General features: G+C 40.5%; 1 protein-coding gene across 1 annotated transcript in view; it reads left to right on the top strand.

Moving 5' to 3' along the window:
• Window positions 1-16979, top strand: part of dennd6b (DENN/MADD domain containing 6B) — a 99415-nt gene that overhangs the window by 57550 nt on the left and 24886 nt on the right. Inside the window, exons 12-13 of the mRNA XM_072241049.1 lie at window positions 8005-8099; window positions 10571-10636. Of these exons, the coding sequence (XP_072097150.1) occupies window positions 8005-8099; window positions 10571-10636 (161 nt within the window). The remainder of the gene's footprint in view (window positions 1-8004; window positions 8100-10570; window positions 10637-16979) is intronic.

Raw genomic sequence — 16979 nt, 5'->3', positions numbered from 1 at the left:
CACTGTTGCTGCAGGGAAAGCCTCTGCATTTGATTGGTATCTCTGTCTCTCCCGATACTGTTAGAGGATGTTACCGAAGTTCTGCGATTTATGGATTAGATAATGGACTGTGGACTCTTTCAGTTCTATGGTTTTTATTTCTGTGTTTTCACTGGTTCTGTCTTATTGCCATTTGGGGAGCCTGTTAGTTCTTTGGGGAAGGAGGTGGGGTTTAGGGGTTGACATTCTGTTGCCATTTGGCGAGTTTTTTGTGTGGGGAATTTAGGTGTTGATGTGCTGATGCCATTTGGTGAGTCTGTTAGATATTTTTTGTTGGGGGGTGGTTTGGGGTTGATGTTCTATTGCCGATTGGTCAATTTGTTCGTTGTGTGTGTGTGTGTGTGTGTGGGGGGGGGGGGGGTTGGGAGTTGATGTTGCTGCAGGGCGCATTTTGATAGTTTTTTTAGATGGGAGGTTTTGGGATTGATGATCATGTTGCCATTCTTTGTATGGGGGAGTGGGTTTGATGTTTTTCTAGACTTCCATGTTTTTTTGTTTCATGGCTAGCTGGAGAAGATGAATCTCAGAGTTATATGCTGCATGCATACTTTGATAATAAATGAACTTTTGAACCTTTGTATTATTTCGTGGCTATCCCTCGAGGTCGAGGATGATGGTCTTCGTTCCGTTGATCTATTTATGGGCTGTCAAGTGGCTTATGGGTCCAATCTTAGCTTTGAAAGTTCTTCTGCATTCAGGACAGGTAGTTCCAGATGGCAGATCGGGCTTTGGTTGTTGCTGCCTCTTTTTCCATTTTCTTCTTTTCTTCTAATTCTGCACATCTGTTGGCTTCAAAAGTTGCTGTTCCTTCTTGGATGATGGCTTGCCAGAGTTTCCTGTCCTTGGCATTGGTTTCCCAATTGTTGATGTTGATGTTACATTTCTTCATGTTGGCTTTTAAGACTTCTTTGAATCTCTTCTGCTGTCTGCCTCTTTTACGTTTGCCTTATTTAAGCTGGGGGTAGAAGATTTGTTACGGCAGACATTCATCTTTCATTTGAACAACATGGCTGCTCCATCTTAGTTGGCTCTTGATGACGTAGGCTTCAATGCTTGTTATTTTTGCTTCATTTAGCACGCTGACGTTGGTTCTTCTATCTTCCCAGCTGATATTTGAGATGTTTTGAAGACAGCGTTGATGTAACTTTTCAAGTGCCTTCAGATGTCGTCGGTATGTTGTCCAGGTTTCTAATGCATACAGAAGCGTTGGGATCACCACTGCTTTGTACACTAACATTTTGGTGTCTGTTTGGATGTCATGATCGTGAAAGACTCTTGTTCGGAGATGTCCAAAAGCTGTTCCAGCGCATTTAAGATGATATTGGATCTCGTCATTAAGGTCGATATTGGAAGAGAGGTGACTTCCAAGATATGGAAAGTGGTCCACGTTTTCCAGAGTTGTTTTGCCAAGTTGAATTGATGGTTCTATCCAATTTGTCTCAGTTGGTGACGGTTGGTAGATGATCTGAGTCTTGGAATTGATGGTAAGTCCAAGTTTTGTGTATGCACGGTTGAAGGCAGTCAGAATCTGTCGTCAGTGGTTTTCTGAGAGAGCTTGCAACACTGTTGCCATCTGCGTATTGGAAATCGATGAGGGAACTCGTGGATGTCTTGTTTTTGGACTTGAGACAGGCAAGATTGAAAAGTCTGCCATCTGTTCTGCAGACAATTTCGATTCCTGGGGGTAGGTCGTCCTTGAAGATGTGGATGATTGTCGCAATGAAGATGATGAACAAAGTTGGGGCAATCACGCATCCTTGTTTTACTCCTGATCTAACTTGAAAAGACTCACAGTTACTGTTGCTGACCGTGACTATGGCAAGCGTGCCATCGTGGAGGAGTCTCAGGATTCGAATGTACTTTTCAGGGCATCCATAGGTGGATAGGACATTCCATAGGAGTTCCCTTGATACCGAGTCAAGGGCTTTGGTGAGGTCGATGAATGCCATGTACAAAGGTTGAAGTTGTTCATGACATTTTTCTTGTAGTTGTCGCATTGTGAAGATCATGTTGATTGCTCCACGTGGTGTTCTAAAACCGGCTTCTGTCTCTGGAAGGATCTTCTCAGCTAAAGGCTTGAGTCGATTGTTCATGATGCGGGTGAGGATCTTTCCTGCTGTTGCTAACAGGGAAATTCCACGATAGTTTTTGCATTCGAATCAATTGCCTTTCCTTTTGTAGATGGTAACGATTGTTGAGTCTCTGAAGTCTGCTGGTATGTCTTCATTTATCCAGATCTTGATGAGAAGTTGATGCAGTTGGTAATGAAGCGGGTTACCTCCAATTTTGTAGACCTCAGCTGGTATTCCATCGAGTCCAGCGGCCTTGTTTTTTTTCAAGGTTTTGATGGCTTCCTTGACTTCTTCAATTGTTGGTACTTTGCTTAGGGAGTCGTCAACGGGCTGTTGTGAAATGTTGTTAATCACATTCCTGTCAAATGAGATGGTTTAATTTAGAAGATCTTCAAAGTTCTCCCTCCATCTAGAATTGATGTCAGCATTGCTCTTCAGGATGGTTGAACGACCTCTGCTTTTGAGAGGGGCTTGACCATGAGTGGATGGGCCAAAAATAGCTTTAATTGTGTTGAAAAAGCCTCAAGTGTCATTGGCGTCTGCTAGTTATTGGATTTCCTGAGCTTTCTTCCGCCACCATTGGATTTTCAGGTTTCGGGTGCTCTTCTTGACTGCAGCCTTGCATTCCTGATAGCGTTTCCTTTTGGTAGCCGATTGTTGGTCATTTTGTAAGGTGATGAAAGCTTTTCTCTTTTCGTCGATGAGTTGTTGGAGTAGTTTGTCATTATCATCGAACCAATCCTGATGTTTTTTCATCTTGGACCCAATTGTTTCTTTGCAGGAGGTGATGATGGCGTTCTTCAATTGATTCCAGTGTTTTTCTACAGATGATGGGATTTGTTGAGGCAGTTGTTCTTGAAGATTTTGTTGGAACTTCTGTACATTGAAGGATATCAACATTGAATTTCCTAATAGTGTTCTGATTTTGGTATTTCCTTTTGGGCTGAATCTTTATTCTCATGGTGGACGAGATGAATCAATGGTCTGTCCAGCACTCATCGGCACTGGTAACAGCTCTTGTTATCAGTACATCTTGTTGATCCTCAGATTGTATGATGATGTGGTCGATGAGGTACCAGTGTTTGGAGTGTGGATGCTGCCAGGAGACTTTGTGCCTGTTTTTCTGGCGAAATAGGGTGTTTGTAATCACCAGGTTGTGTTCAGCACATTTGGTGAGGAGGAGTGTTCCATTGGCGTTGACCTTGCCAACTCCTTCCTTGCTTATTATTCCAGTCCAGAGCCTATGATCTTTCCTGACTCTGGCATTGAAGTCTCCCAAGAGAATGATCTTGCCGTTGTTGGGAACAGAGGAAAGGACGTCGTCAAGTTGGGCATAGAAGTTCATCTTTACTTCATCTTCAGCATCCAGAGTTGGAGCATAGGTGTTGGTTCTTGACAAGCTGGATTCCCAGAGTCATGAGGTGTTCATTGATTCCCAGTGGTTGCTCTGTCAGCTTCTGAAGTTGGCTGTTTCGGATGGCAAAACCTACTCCATGGATCCTTGGTTGTTCAGGATCAAGTCCTTTCCAGAAAAAGATGTTTCTCTGTGGATTGTCACCTTGTCATGGTGGAGAAGCTTGTGTGGTCTTGAGATCTCGAGAGCGATGCCATCTGGAGCTATGCTCCTGGTAGGGTCACCCATGGCGGTAAGGTCGAGGGTGAGGTCCCTGACAAAGAACAATCCAACCAAGACCTCAAAGGTGGAACAGGCGGACGAAGTTACTTCGAACTCAACGGCTGTGAAAGCGGATGAAGGCTGCAACAAATCCACCAGCTCCAATCGTCGTGGTTTCTGTGCTATTGGAATCAGTTGGTTGATTTGTGAAGTATCGTGTGCTTCTTGGAGTGCAACATCAAGTACACGTTAAACAAATACACGCACAGGCGTCTCCGCTCTGTGGGCCACTTCTTCAAGTCTTTTGGCGATCGGGGGAGGGCTACGGGAGCAGGCAATGTGACGGCTGGAAGCTCCTAGTCAAGAACCGGCGCGAAAGCGGTGAATACTTGATTCAGTTGCTCAACTTTTGGACAGAAGCAGGAAAGTTGTTCGGCAGCGGTATTCATGTCTGATCAGCCCTATTTAGGATCCACTCTGCTCACGTTGAACTGGGAAGGGACTAGAAAAGGTGCCCTAAAAATAGCCTGCTTCACCCATCCTGTCTGGAAAGCCGCGTCCAGAGGGATCACCATCATGCAGTCGAAAAACATTGAGAAGTGAAACTATGAAATTTGGAACCTGGAATATACGAACTCTGATGGATAACCCAAACTCAGACCGACCAGAGAGGAGAACTGCCTTTGTTGCCCGGGAACTCCAAAAATTCAACTTTGACATTGTTGCTCTGAGTGAGACCCGCAGAGCTGGAGAAGGGTAACTAAGGGAAGAGCTTTGTATTATTATACTGCTGGTGATATAGAACATCAGCAGCCTGATGTCTAAACACTTCTCGGGCTTCCAGCTGGGTACAGGTATTAATTACTACCAACGTATCGATGCCAAAGTCTGCCATCTTCATGAGGGATGATAACTGTGCATGTCTAGTTCGGTGGTATTTATACCACTGTGGTCCATCCCTCCTGATTGGTTAGTCCTCATCCAATCAGGTTTCCACTCTCCCATCTTGTTTACAATCAAATGTCATTTCTTACTTAGAGTAAGACCTTCATCTTTGTTAAAATTCTTTTCCTCTAATTTTATTTCAATGGCTTGCTTTACTAAGCGGTCCCAAAAGCCATTGGCACAGTACAGTAGTTTTGTGCTGTTGAAGTCAATCCTATAGCCATTGTGATTTCTACCACCAATTTCTCCCGATAACCCAAAAAGATACACCTCTTGTGCTCCTTGATGTGGATTTCCACCATGCGTCCTGTCTAGCTGATATACTCTGCTCCGCATTCACAGGGAATCCTGCAAACGCCAGCTGACCTGATTCCCAGGTCACCTTTGACCCGTATAGCATCATGGGTTTGTGGATGGCATTAATCTGGCATTTCTTCAGGATCCTGGCGATCCCTTCAGAAACCATGGAAGTATAAGGAAAATAGGCGGTAGCAACAGGTTCCTCCTCATTGTTAGGTTTCCTGGTTTTTTGTTGGCCCTTATAGGGTCCAATTGATTTCCTTCACCTCATAGCCATTCTGTTGGAACATCATGCATAATCATCTTATTTCTTCAGGGAAACTCTCTGGGTCCAAAGTAGTGTTTGCACAGTTGATCAAAGTAGAAAGAACCGCTGTACGTTGGGAGGCATGATGGTGGCTGATATTGTTGAAGTAAAAGTCTGTATGAATGAGTTTCTGATAGACAGCATGTCCAAGGCTACTGTCTGGTTTTTATCATATTAGGATGTCCAGGAATGGGAGGCAACAATTCTTCTCCACCTCTATCGTAAGTTGAATGTTTGGATGTGTACTGTTCAGATGGTCGTGGAAATGTTAGAGTGCCTAGAGTTCATGAGGTCATACTACGAAGGTGTCATCTTTACCTGGAGAAATCGGCGGTAGCAGAACATCGCATACACAATGGCCGTAGGATTGACTTTGTCAGCTCAAAACTACTGTGCTGTGCCTAAGGTTGTTGGGACAGTTTGGTAAAGGAAGCCATTAAAATAAAACTAGAGGAAAAAAACTTTAATGAAGATGAAGGTCTCGCTCTAAGTAAGAACTGGAATTTGATTCTAAACAAGGTAGGAGAGCGGAAGCCTAATTTGATGAGGACTAACTAATCAGGAGGGACAAACTACAGGGTATAAGTACTGTACCACTGGACTAGGCATGCAGAGGCATCATCCCTGATGAAGATGGCAGAGCTTGACACTGAATTGTTGTTTATAATTGAAACCTGTACGGCGGCTGGAAGCCTGAGAAAAGTTTATTTGTCATATATGCCGGGAAAGCACCAGATCCTTTTCAGTGATTTATGTTTTGCTGTTGTCTAGGTGCCCCAAATCAGAGTGGAGAGCCAATGTAATTCCCTGTGCTGTAGACTGTTGCTGCAGTAAGCAAATTGTAGAGGGTGTAGGTCCAGGTCCTTCCACTAGTCATAACCCACCTCCTGAAGCACTTCATTATGAGTGCAACCAGTCGGTAATCATTCTTCTCTTCTTGGGCACTGGTAGGATTGCTGCCCTTTTGAAGCAGGTGGGAACCTCAGACCACAGCAGAGAGCGTTCGAAGATGTCCTTAAACACTTCAGGCAGTTGGTTGGCATACGTTTTCAGAACCCAGACAGTTACACAAATCAGAGCCTTATGCCTTGTGAGGGTTCACCCTCTTGAAATATATTCACATAACTCCTGCTGAGAATTTTGAGATGGGAATTGCAGAGTATAATACTTAAGAGGCATTTATCAATTACCAGAATAGAAATTTGAATTGCTATTTGTTTTTAATGCCTAATTTCTAAATGTTTTAACTACCTTTTACTTTACTTAATGATATTTATATATACATCATTAACACCATCATCAAATAGCAACTTTGTTGCTAAAATATTTAAACGAAATTTATAAATGCATAAAAATTATACTGTAATGCATATTCGCTTTCCTTAATCCTCAGACTCATGAAAGATGTCTGAATGTGACCTGTTGTGAAAAACAAGGATGTCATGTTGTTTTATTCTGAAATGTAACAAGAACAAGGCAATGAGTTTAATTGGAAGCAGGTAGATGAGTTGTTTTAAAATGATGTAATGAACCTGCAATTTGATGGAGATAGTGGTTCAATGCTTGAGGTTAAAACAAAAATTTTTAAACTTCTTCCCAGTGAATATTGAAGGTGAGGGTGGGAATAGTGGGGTGAGATTGCTGTTTATAAGTAAAAAGAATTCAGGAGTTCAGTCCTGCCAAAGGGTTTTGGCCCAAAACGTCGACTGTACTCTTTTCCTAGATGCTGCCTGGCCTGCTGAATTCCCCCAGCATTCTGTGTGTGTTGTTAGGAGTTCGGGATTGTTCTTGCAACTTGGTCATAGAGTTGCAGAAAGAATTGGCTATTGTAAGAGAAAAATGACCACCAATTCCATCACAGCCTAATTAGAATGGTAAGTCTTAACCTAGAGCATGAGTTATCAAAAATTGATAATGTCAATAGCATTTTCAAATATTCAAGTGTTTACTCTTATGCTTAACATAAGTTGCTAGTCTGTAATCGCATGTGCCTTAGCAGTGCTTCCTGTGAATTACATTCTTAGAATATAAGTGTAATTACTGAAAATCTGAACAGGGCAGTTTAGATGTTCTCCAGAGATACCCTAAAGAATTTGTAGGTTGTGTTGATTGCATATCAATGTACCATCACTGGATGGCATTCAGAAGTCCAGGCCCCCTGGCTGACAAGTAACTGCAAAGGAAATGGTGGGGCGATTTCTTATTTAGTTTGCCCACTGCTGAGTAGCTGAGACCCTATAGCCTTTTGCACTGAGGAGATGTTTATGACAGTCACCTAAGCTTTGTTGTAGTTCTTCGTCACTTCATGGAAGATACCATTAGTAAAATGGCAGCTGCTTAGTGTTCCAGTTATTCCATAGAATACATTTGACATTACATGGCCCTTGATTGGAGATAAACCTTGACCTCCTTTGTCTAGCACTAAATAATGTTGGTTTCCATAGTTACATATTGCAATTGGGCATCAGACCCTAGCTGGAGAGATTGGCTTCCAGGTGATCCATTAATCTAAGGGCTAAGCTCCATCTCAAATAATATTTTTAAGCCAGCTGTCCATTGCACCAACCATTTAGTTTGACAGATTCAAAAGTTTCCTTCTAAGATTAGTGCTGCAAAAACTTCCTCTGTCTTCTGTGTGCTGCAGCTAGAATGTGTTCTTGCCAACAAGATTTTTTTGTTATTTCTTGTAGTCCGTATCAACTCGGTGCTGTGATTTTGTTTGACAGGCCAAATGTTGCTTTAGGAGTGACCAATCCTTTTTTCATCAAAACATTCCAGCACTGGCCGCATATTATTCGTCTTGGAGAAATCAAAATGTCAGGTAAGAAAAGAATGATTATTACAACACAAATATGTGCAGGGTGCAGTGTTCAAGAAAAAGGAGTTGGCACTTTTTCACCAAGCACAAAAAGCCTTCAAGAAAAGATCCAACATTCTCCCCTTTGTCAAACCTTCTTTTCTAAGGTGCCACATTTAAGTGACATCACACTGCTCTTTAAGTGACACCTCTGAGTAAGAGAGGTTGAAGACATAGGTCTATATATCTACAATTGTAATCTTTGTAGAATGGAATAGTTTTGTCATACACATACTTCCAAATAATGTGTAGTAGTTCAAGCCATAACCTCCTATGGATAGCTAAATCTATCTTTTCTACTTCATCCTGTTGACAATTTGTATGAACATGTATAATATAATAATATACATGTAAAAGATATTAATTACTCTTCTACCTTATATAAGCTGCATTGGTATTGTGGACAAAAAGCAACAGCTCCTTTTCCCTCTTCACTGAATTTGAGTGACCAAATTCTCAAATTTATGTTCTGCTTGTATTGGACTCAATCTGATATCACTTTATACATCAACACAAACTGTTCCTTTTCAACCTAAATCCAACATACATAAAGGGATTCAAATTAAATAGTGAGGAGTTGGGGATAAGGTGAGTTAGAAATGTAAAGGGTTAAAGAAAAGGATAAGATAATGGGGCAGTATAGTGTATGAACTATAACATACAGAGTGTGACATGAAAGGGCATTTTAGGTGCTCGTAATAATGCAACAGCAAATGGCATCAAGGTTAGGTAAAATTATTAAATTCAAAATAAAATTCACCCCACTTTATTCAAAATTAAAAAAACAAAATGGATGAATTTATATTGCAAAGAATGATGTGTCTTTAATAGCCTCTATAGGTTGCACGATGACCAAAACTATAAATTGAATATTTGAGGTTATTTTATATTTTGCAAGGATGAACTGAATATAAAAGATAGGGAGGAGTTAAAGTGTTGGGGATTGTGGTACCTCTGTTGTTTTTAGAACAATAAACCTCTGGTTCACATGATGAAGAATTAAAATCACTTTCGATAGAGGTTAAAAAAGAACAAAGAGGAGAAAGTGCTAGCATCCTGTAAAGATACCTAACTGTTGGAGGAAGTAGCAACTAAGAAATAACGGGAGCTTGTAACAAAGATAATACAATAATTTTGAGCAAATCAAATTAACAAAGGTAGTCTTCAAGACAAGATCATGGATTCATTCAGGACTTTTCCTAGAACAATACATTAGGGATCCAATTAGGGAAAAGGCTATTTTAGACTTAGTCATATCTAGTGGGCCAGGAAAAAAATTATAATTTCATTGTAAACGATCCCTTGAGAAAGGGTGGTCATAGACTGCTCAAATTTTGCTTTTACTTTGAGAATGACAAACTTAAGTACTAAGTTAAAGTATGAGTGGCAGTTTGACTTAAGGAAAATTAAAATATATATTTCCTGAAGACATTGAATTAGACTATTTGGCCATTAAGTTTTGCTGGTTCTGAGTAATCCCATCGATCCCAGGACTCCACTTCTTTAAAGGTTTAATGAGATTAAAGATCAATCTTTAGCTCTATTTGTCACATGTACATCGAAACATACAGTGAAATTCGTCATTTGCGTCAAATCAAATTAGTGAGGATTGTGCTGGGGGCAGCTTGCAAGTGTTACCATGCTTCTGATGCCAACGTAGCATACCTACAGCTCACTAACCCTAACCATACGTCTCTGGAATGTGGGAGGAAACTGGATCACCTGAAGGAAACCCCAACTCAGTCACGGGAGAGCAAACAATGAATCCTTGCAAACAGCGCCAGAAAGCAAACCCTGATTGGTGATTGCTGGCACTGTAAAGTGATTGCGCTTACTGCTAAGCTACCGTGCCATCTTTTATTTCCCTTTTGAGAATAGATTCCCTTTAATCTATTCTTTTAAACAAAAGGAACGTATAGGACCTTAGGGCCTGTTTCTGTGCTGTAGGTTCTCCAAAATGTACTTAATAGTATCCCCAGTTTCCTACAATACACTTTTTCCAGTGCAACTAATGTGGCGGAGAGTGGAGCAAACAATAAACCCATGCAATATTCAACACAAACAACACTGGAGATCAGTATCAAATCTTGGTTGTTGGAGCGGTGAAATAGTTGCACCAGTGAAACTGCCATTGTGCCAACCACATGCCATTATGAATATATGCAGAGTCAGATATTTAAAGTTTTGAAGAGTATATAAAGAATTAAGATTCCTTGTCTTGTTAGTACTTTCTTATGATCCATTGTTACAGAACTAGGATGTTTATCTCACTGGATTTCTTATTGAAATCTGTGCTTGCCTTCCATTTTCTGTGTGACGCTTGATATCATTGGTCAAATATCTAGCCTGATTTAAGCTCATGTGTTGCTTTCTCCATCTTCTCTATAGCTGCTAGAATTAGAGCTTCTACATTCTCATTAGACTGTGTTTTTCAGGTGATTTACCAAAACAAATAAAAGTGAAGAAATTGACGAAGATTAGGACTCCCGACACAAAACCAGGTACTGGATGGCTGTCGCTTACTTTGAGATCCTTCTCAATTCGAATCTTTCGTTTATTAGTTTGAAGATGGATTATTTGTGTCAAGAGTCTGAAAGAATCTGTTAGAAAGGCATAGTTTGTTTCCTCCTTAAGTTTGTATTCAAATCCCTTCAGATGTAGTAGATAAAGATCTGGGACTGAGTTGTGTGCAGTGAGACCAATGCTATCTAGTTTGACTCTCAAGCCTGTCTCCGATTGGTCTGATTTTTCATTGTATTCTAGTAGTTGAACCAACAAGAGGCAAAAGGGCTAGAAACAACAGTACACAGAATTTAAAGACTGTAAGACCATAAGATATAGGAGCAGAATTAGGCCATTTGGCCCATTGAGTCTGGTCTGCCATTTCATCATGGCTGATCCATTTTCCCTCTCAGCCCCAATCTCCTGCCTTCTCCCATGTCCTTTCATGCCCTGACCAATCAAGAATCTATATACAATAGTACAGCACTGGAACAGGCCCCTTGGTCTACTATGTCTATGCCGAATTAAACTATTCCATCTGCCTGCATATGATTCATATACCTCCATTTTCTGTATGTTCATATGCTTACCTAAATTCCTCTAAATAACACTATGTTTCTACCACAGTCTCTGGTAATATATTCCAGGCACTCTCAGTGATTTAAACAAACTTACCTTCCATATTTCCTTTTAAACTTTCCATCTCTCATTTTATTCATACTATTTATCTATGTCTCTTATAATTTTATAAACTTCTGTCAAGTCTCCCTTCAGCCTCATTCTCATGCTTCAGAGAAAATAATTCAAATTTTTCCAACCTTTACTTATAGCTAATATTCTCTAATTCAGCCAACATCTGGGTGGCAAAAGAGACTGCAGATGCTGGAATCTGGAGCAAAATAGAGGATCTGAAAAAAACTATGGAAGGAACTGGATAGTTGACGTTTCTGGTTGAAACCCTTCAAGTGCACTGATGATTATTGTGTACAGTTTTGGTCACCGAATTATAGGAAAGATGTCAACAAAATAGAGAGAGTACAGAGAAGATTTACTAGAATGTTACCTGGGTTTCATCACCTAAGTTACAGAGATAGGTTGAACAAGTTGGGTCTTTATTCTTTGGAACGTAGAAGGTTGAGGGGGGACTTGATAGAGGTATTTAAAATTATGAGGGGGTTAGATAGATTTGATGTGCATAGGCTTTTTCCATTGAGAGTGGGGGAGATTCAAACAAGTGGACATGAGTTGAGAGTTAAAGGGCAAAAGTTTAGGGGTAACATGAGGGAGAACTTCTTTACTCAGAGAGTGGTAGCTGTGTGGAACGAACTTCCAGCAGAAGTGATTGAGGCAGGTTCGATATTGTCATTTAAGGTTAAAAGTTAAATTGAACAGCTATATGGACAAGAAAGGAATGGATGGTTATGAGCTGAGTGCAGGTTGGTGGGAATAGGTGTGAGTAAGAGTTCGGCACGGACTAGAAGAGCTGAGATGGCCTGTTTCTGTGCTGTAATTATTATATGGTTATATTAAAGGAGATGGTTTCCTTAAGGGAAAATCATGGCTGATAAATCTGTTGTAATTCTTTGAAGAATTAACAGGCGGGATAGACAGAGGAGGATCAGTGGATGTTGTGTATTTGGATTTTTAGAAGGCCTTTGACAAGGTGCCACACATGAAGCTGCTTAACAAGTTAAGAGCCCATGGTATTACAGGAAAGATACTAGTATGGATAGAGAGTTGGCTGATTGGCAGGAGACAATGAGTGGGAATAAAGGGAGCCTTTTCTGGTTGGCTGCTGGTGTCTGGTGGTGTTCCACAGAGGTCTATGCTGGGACTGCTTCTTTTTACATTGTATGTCAATAACTTAGATGATGGAACTGACAGCTTTGTGGCCAAGTTTGTGGACGATACAAAGATAGCTGGAAGGGCAGGTAGATTTGAGGAAGTAGAGAGGCTACAGAAGGACTTCGACAGATTAAGAGAATGGGCAAAGAAGTGGCAGATGGAATGTTGTGTCAGGAAATGTATGGTCATGCACTTTGGTAGAAGAAATAAAAGGGAAGACTATTTTCCAAATGGAGAGAAAAATTCAAAAATCAGAGGAGCAAAGGGACTTGGGAATCATCATGAAGGACTCCCTAAAGGTTAAATTGTAGGTTGAGTTGGTGGTGAGGACAGCAAATGCAATGTTCATTCATTTCGAGAGGACTAGAATATAAAAGCAAGGATATAATGTTGAGGCTTTATAAAGCACTGGTGAGGCCCCTTATTGTGAACAGTTTTGGGCCTCTTAGCTAGGAAAGGATGTGCTGACATTGGAGAGTGTTCAAAGGAGGTTCATGAAAATGAGTGTGGAATGGAGAGGCTTGTCATATGAGGAATGTTTGATGGCTCTGGGCTTGGTGATTCATTGGAATTCAGGAGATTGACGGGTGAGCTATGTCGAATGTTGAAAGGCCTTGATAGAGTGGATATGGAGAGGATGTTTCCTATGGTGAGGGAGTCTAAAACCAAAGGACACTGCCTCAGAATAGAGAGACATCCTTTTAAAATGGGGATGAGGAGGAATTTCTTTAGCCAAAGAGGAGTGAATCTGTGGAATTTGTTGTCGCAGGCAGTTCTGGAGTCCAAGTCATTAGGTATATTTAAGGCAGAGTTTGATAGATTCTTGATTAGTCAGGGCATGAGAGGATACGGGGAAAAAGAAGGAGATTGGGGCTGAGAGGGAAATGGATTAGCCATGATGAAATGGCGGAGCAGACTTAATGGGACAAATGGCCTAATTCTGCTCCTATATCTTATGGTCTCATGGTCCTACAGCCAGTATAAAATGGTGGAGGGAAGGGGTGGAGCAAGAGCTGGCCAGTGATTGATGGATCCAGGTGAGCAAGGGAGATTGGAATTAGCAACAGAAGCTGGGAGATGATTGATGGAAAAGGCCAAGGGCTGAAGATAATAGAATCTGTTAGGAGAGGAAAATGGAGCATGGAGTTAAGTAAGGGAGGTGGGTTTGTCAGATGGGAACAGTGGGAGAGGGGAACCAGTAGGAAGTGTGTGTGGATGATGGAGTGGGGCCAGAGTGAATGTGGGAAGAATTAGATAGATCAGGACAAGAGAGAAAAGAGTGACAGTGGGGAACAGTTTTAAGTGCAATGTTGAGGAACAGCATATTATAGCCCATCTGGGTAGTCTACAACCTAATGGCATGAACATTGAATTTTTCAGCCTCTGGTAAACTGCTGTTAAGCAACTGTTGTATCTCAATTTCATTCGTCTGTTAGCTGATTTAGTTTCAGACTTGGACTTTATTTTATTTTAACTTTTATTTACAATTTTGCTATGTGATACTTTATTCAAGCAATAAAATAAAGTTTATTGGGCATGATTTGTCTTAAATAAAAATCTCTTACTCTTTCATGTACCAAATATTATCTGTCAGGATTATTGTCCTAAAAGTTCTTCCACAATATTGGCTGCTGTATATTTCCTAGATATGTAATTTCTCTCTTGTTTGACATTTAAAATCCTTTCTGGCATTGTAAAAAAAAAAGTTAAGATTGCAAGATTGTGGCTAGAGCCTTTGTAGTTACCGTGCTTATTGTCGTATCTTAGAATAACTTAGTGTTTGGATCAGTGATTTTTCAACTTTGAGGAACGTTTAACTACTTGTTTTGATCCTAATTTTCTCCTTATCTATACATTCTGGGTATCCTTAGTGAAAGTAATTGTGAAATGCACATCTGTTTTCTTCAGCTGGACCTATATTGCCTATAGAAGATTTCCAGTTCTGATCATGATTTTGCTATTTATCTTTGGAATAGTCTTGTGTTTCCCCCATTTTATTATTAGTGATGAATCTGTTGTTGTGCTTTTTTTCTTGATTAGATTGGCTCTGCGGTGTTTTCATTGATTCTTTAAGTGCAGGGTTGTCCTAACCTGGCACAATTACAGATCTTGCAGCCTCAGGCCTCTATTTCAGTGGCCAGATTATTTAACCTACTGAAAAATGACTTCAGCTTGGAGTGGCTCGGACAACCATCTCCCTCTGGTTCAGTTCCATCGCCCCTGGCTTTTGGCCTTCATCTGGATTCTCCCATGCCCTTCATTCCTGCCAACCATCAACTTTGTTCACTGCCTATGCAATCTTGGAACCCAGACCCTACCCATCCTTGCTACAGATTTTAGCAAATCATAACAATAGAAAGCAAATATCGTTTTGTCTTTCTTGTCCATAACTCAGCTTCAATTTTATGACGTTCATCCTACAATTTAAATAGGGGTTATTTCAGTATGAAATTAAATGGAATAAGCCTCCTTTTACTATTTGATTTGAACTTTTCTGAAGAAGAAATTTAATAGTATGTAGTCCTTTCTTTATGGACATCACAAAAGCTTTGACAGGCATATACTTATGAAGAAGGCATACACAGCTAAGATTAATTTAAATATCATAAATGAACTCTCCAGCAATAACTATATCAAGTGATCGTATACATTAGTTGCTGGAATATTTCTTCTCACTTTTGGCGTAATTCTTTACATTTCTACAGACTTATCCAAAGGTTCAAGTTGCCAGTAATGGTACTGCAAGTGCTGAAGATTTATTGTGGAAATAATAGCTTGTAGGCATTGGCAACCTTCTCTTGAATTGAAGATGGCTGGGAGATAGCAAACCTACTTAGAAGAAGGAGAGGAAGAAATGCTCCCAAAGGAATTCTATTTCTGCTACAATTTTGAGGATTTTTAGAAACATCTTAGTTGTTGGCCAAAACATGAAGAAACATAGGCAAAAAATTGTGAGTAACAATCGTTGCAGCTACCATTTTCAGTTTTGGAGCAGGGAATTGAGCCTGTTTCTTTGGCTGTCAAATGACTTGGCTGCTCCTGGTTTGCTACTGGAGACAAAGAATTGGGGCATCAGGTTATGACTGTACAAGAAGATGATGGGGCCCACACTTGAAATGTTGTGCACCTTCCTGCCTATAGGGAGGATGTCAATAAGCTGGAAATGGTGCAGAAAAGATTCTTAAGGATGTTACCAGTACTGGAGGGCTTGAGTTACAAGGGATACTGGATAGGCTGGGGCTATTTTTCCCTAGCAAGTAGGAGGCTGAGGGATGAACTTGTAGAGGCATATTAGATTATGAGGGGAATGAATTAGGTGAATGCTGCCTTTTTCTCAGGGTAGGTGAGAAACGGCACCACAGCATAAAAGCCAGGACCACCAGACTCCGGGACTGCTTCTTCCACCAGGCCATCATACTGATTAACTCACGCTGATTTGGGTGTACTCTATATTACATCGACTGTTCTATTTATTATAAATTACTATGATTGTACATTGCACATTTAGATGGAGATGTAACGAAAAGATTTTAACTCCTCATGTATGTGAAGGATGTAAGAAATAAAGTCAATTCAATTCAATTCTAAAACTAGAGCACTGCCAGTGTTGAGGCTGCATATTGTGGCAGAATCACTGCAACTGATGGCTGATAGTCTGATGAATGCCCATTTGTAAGCTGCCAAATCTATTTTCAGTCTATCCAAACTGGCATGGTGGTAGTGCCACGCTACACAATGGAGGGTGTCACAAATGTGAAGAGAGAACATAGCCTCTAGTAGAGTTTAAAATGATTAATCTGCAAATATGTAAATATTAGCTGCAACTTTACTGAGCAGATAGATTATTTATGGCACTTAATTACATATCAGAAATACCACTCGGGAAAGTTACAGTGATTCCAGACTGAGACAGGTAGGAGAACTGGCAATTATTGCATTTTCTTTGTTTTTTTTTCTCTCTCTTTAGTCCATGATTTTAAAATTGGATCTGTCAGGTGAATGAGTGCCAGATACCATGAAACAATGTTCAAGTACCTAAGCCTTGATCTTAATGCATGACTTTCTTGCCTAATCCAGCCATGAAAAATTGACAGTTCATTTTGAATGTTGTCAGTTACAAGATGTTCCTGTTCTTATTAAATGTTTTTTCTGCTCAGTTCAGCTAATTGCCTCTGACCTTTAACCAGGTATTTGCTAGTTGCTATGGTCTTGTTAAAGCCTAGCAACGTAGCTCGGCTTTGACAACACCCTTGGGGTGTTGTCCTTGGAGTAGAGAACTCTCCTCTCTGCACCAGAGTCCCTGCATAAGTCCAAACACTTATGTCCACATCTCCAAGGCACTTTGCTGTGATTGGCTAGCCTTTTTAGACTTATTTTAAGACCAAATATATTATTTTGCTTTCAGGCAGTAACACATTTTCTTAATTATTAACCTGCTGGTAGAATAGTTTGCCAATAATACAAGCAGCGCACAACTGAGCTTTAGTTTTTGATACT

Source organism: Mobula birostris, chromosome 23 (genome assembly GCF_030028105.1).
Source record: "Mobula birostris isolate sMobBir1 chromosome 23, sMobBir1.hap1, whole genome shotgun sequence".
NCBI lineage: Eukaryota > Metazoa > Chordata > Chondrichthyes > Myliobatiformes > Myliobatidae > Mobula > Mobula birostris.
This window is presented reverse-complemented; position numbering and strand designations above follow the sequence as displayed.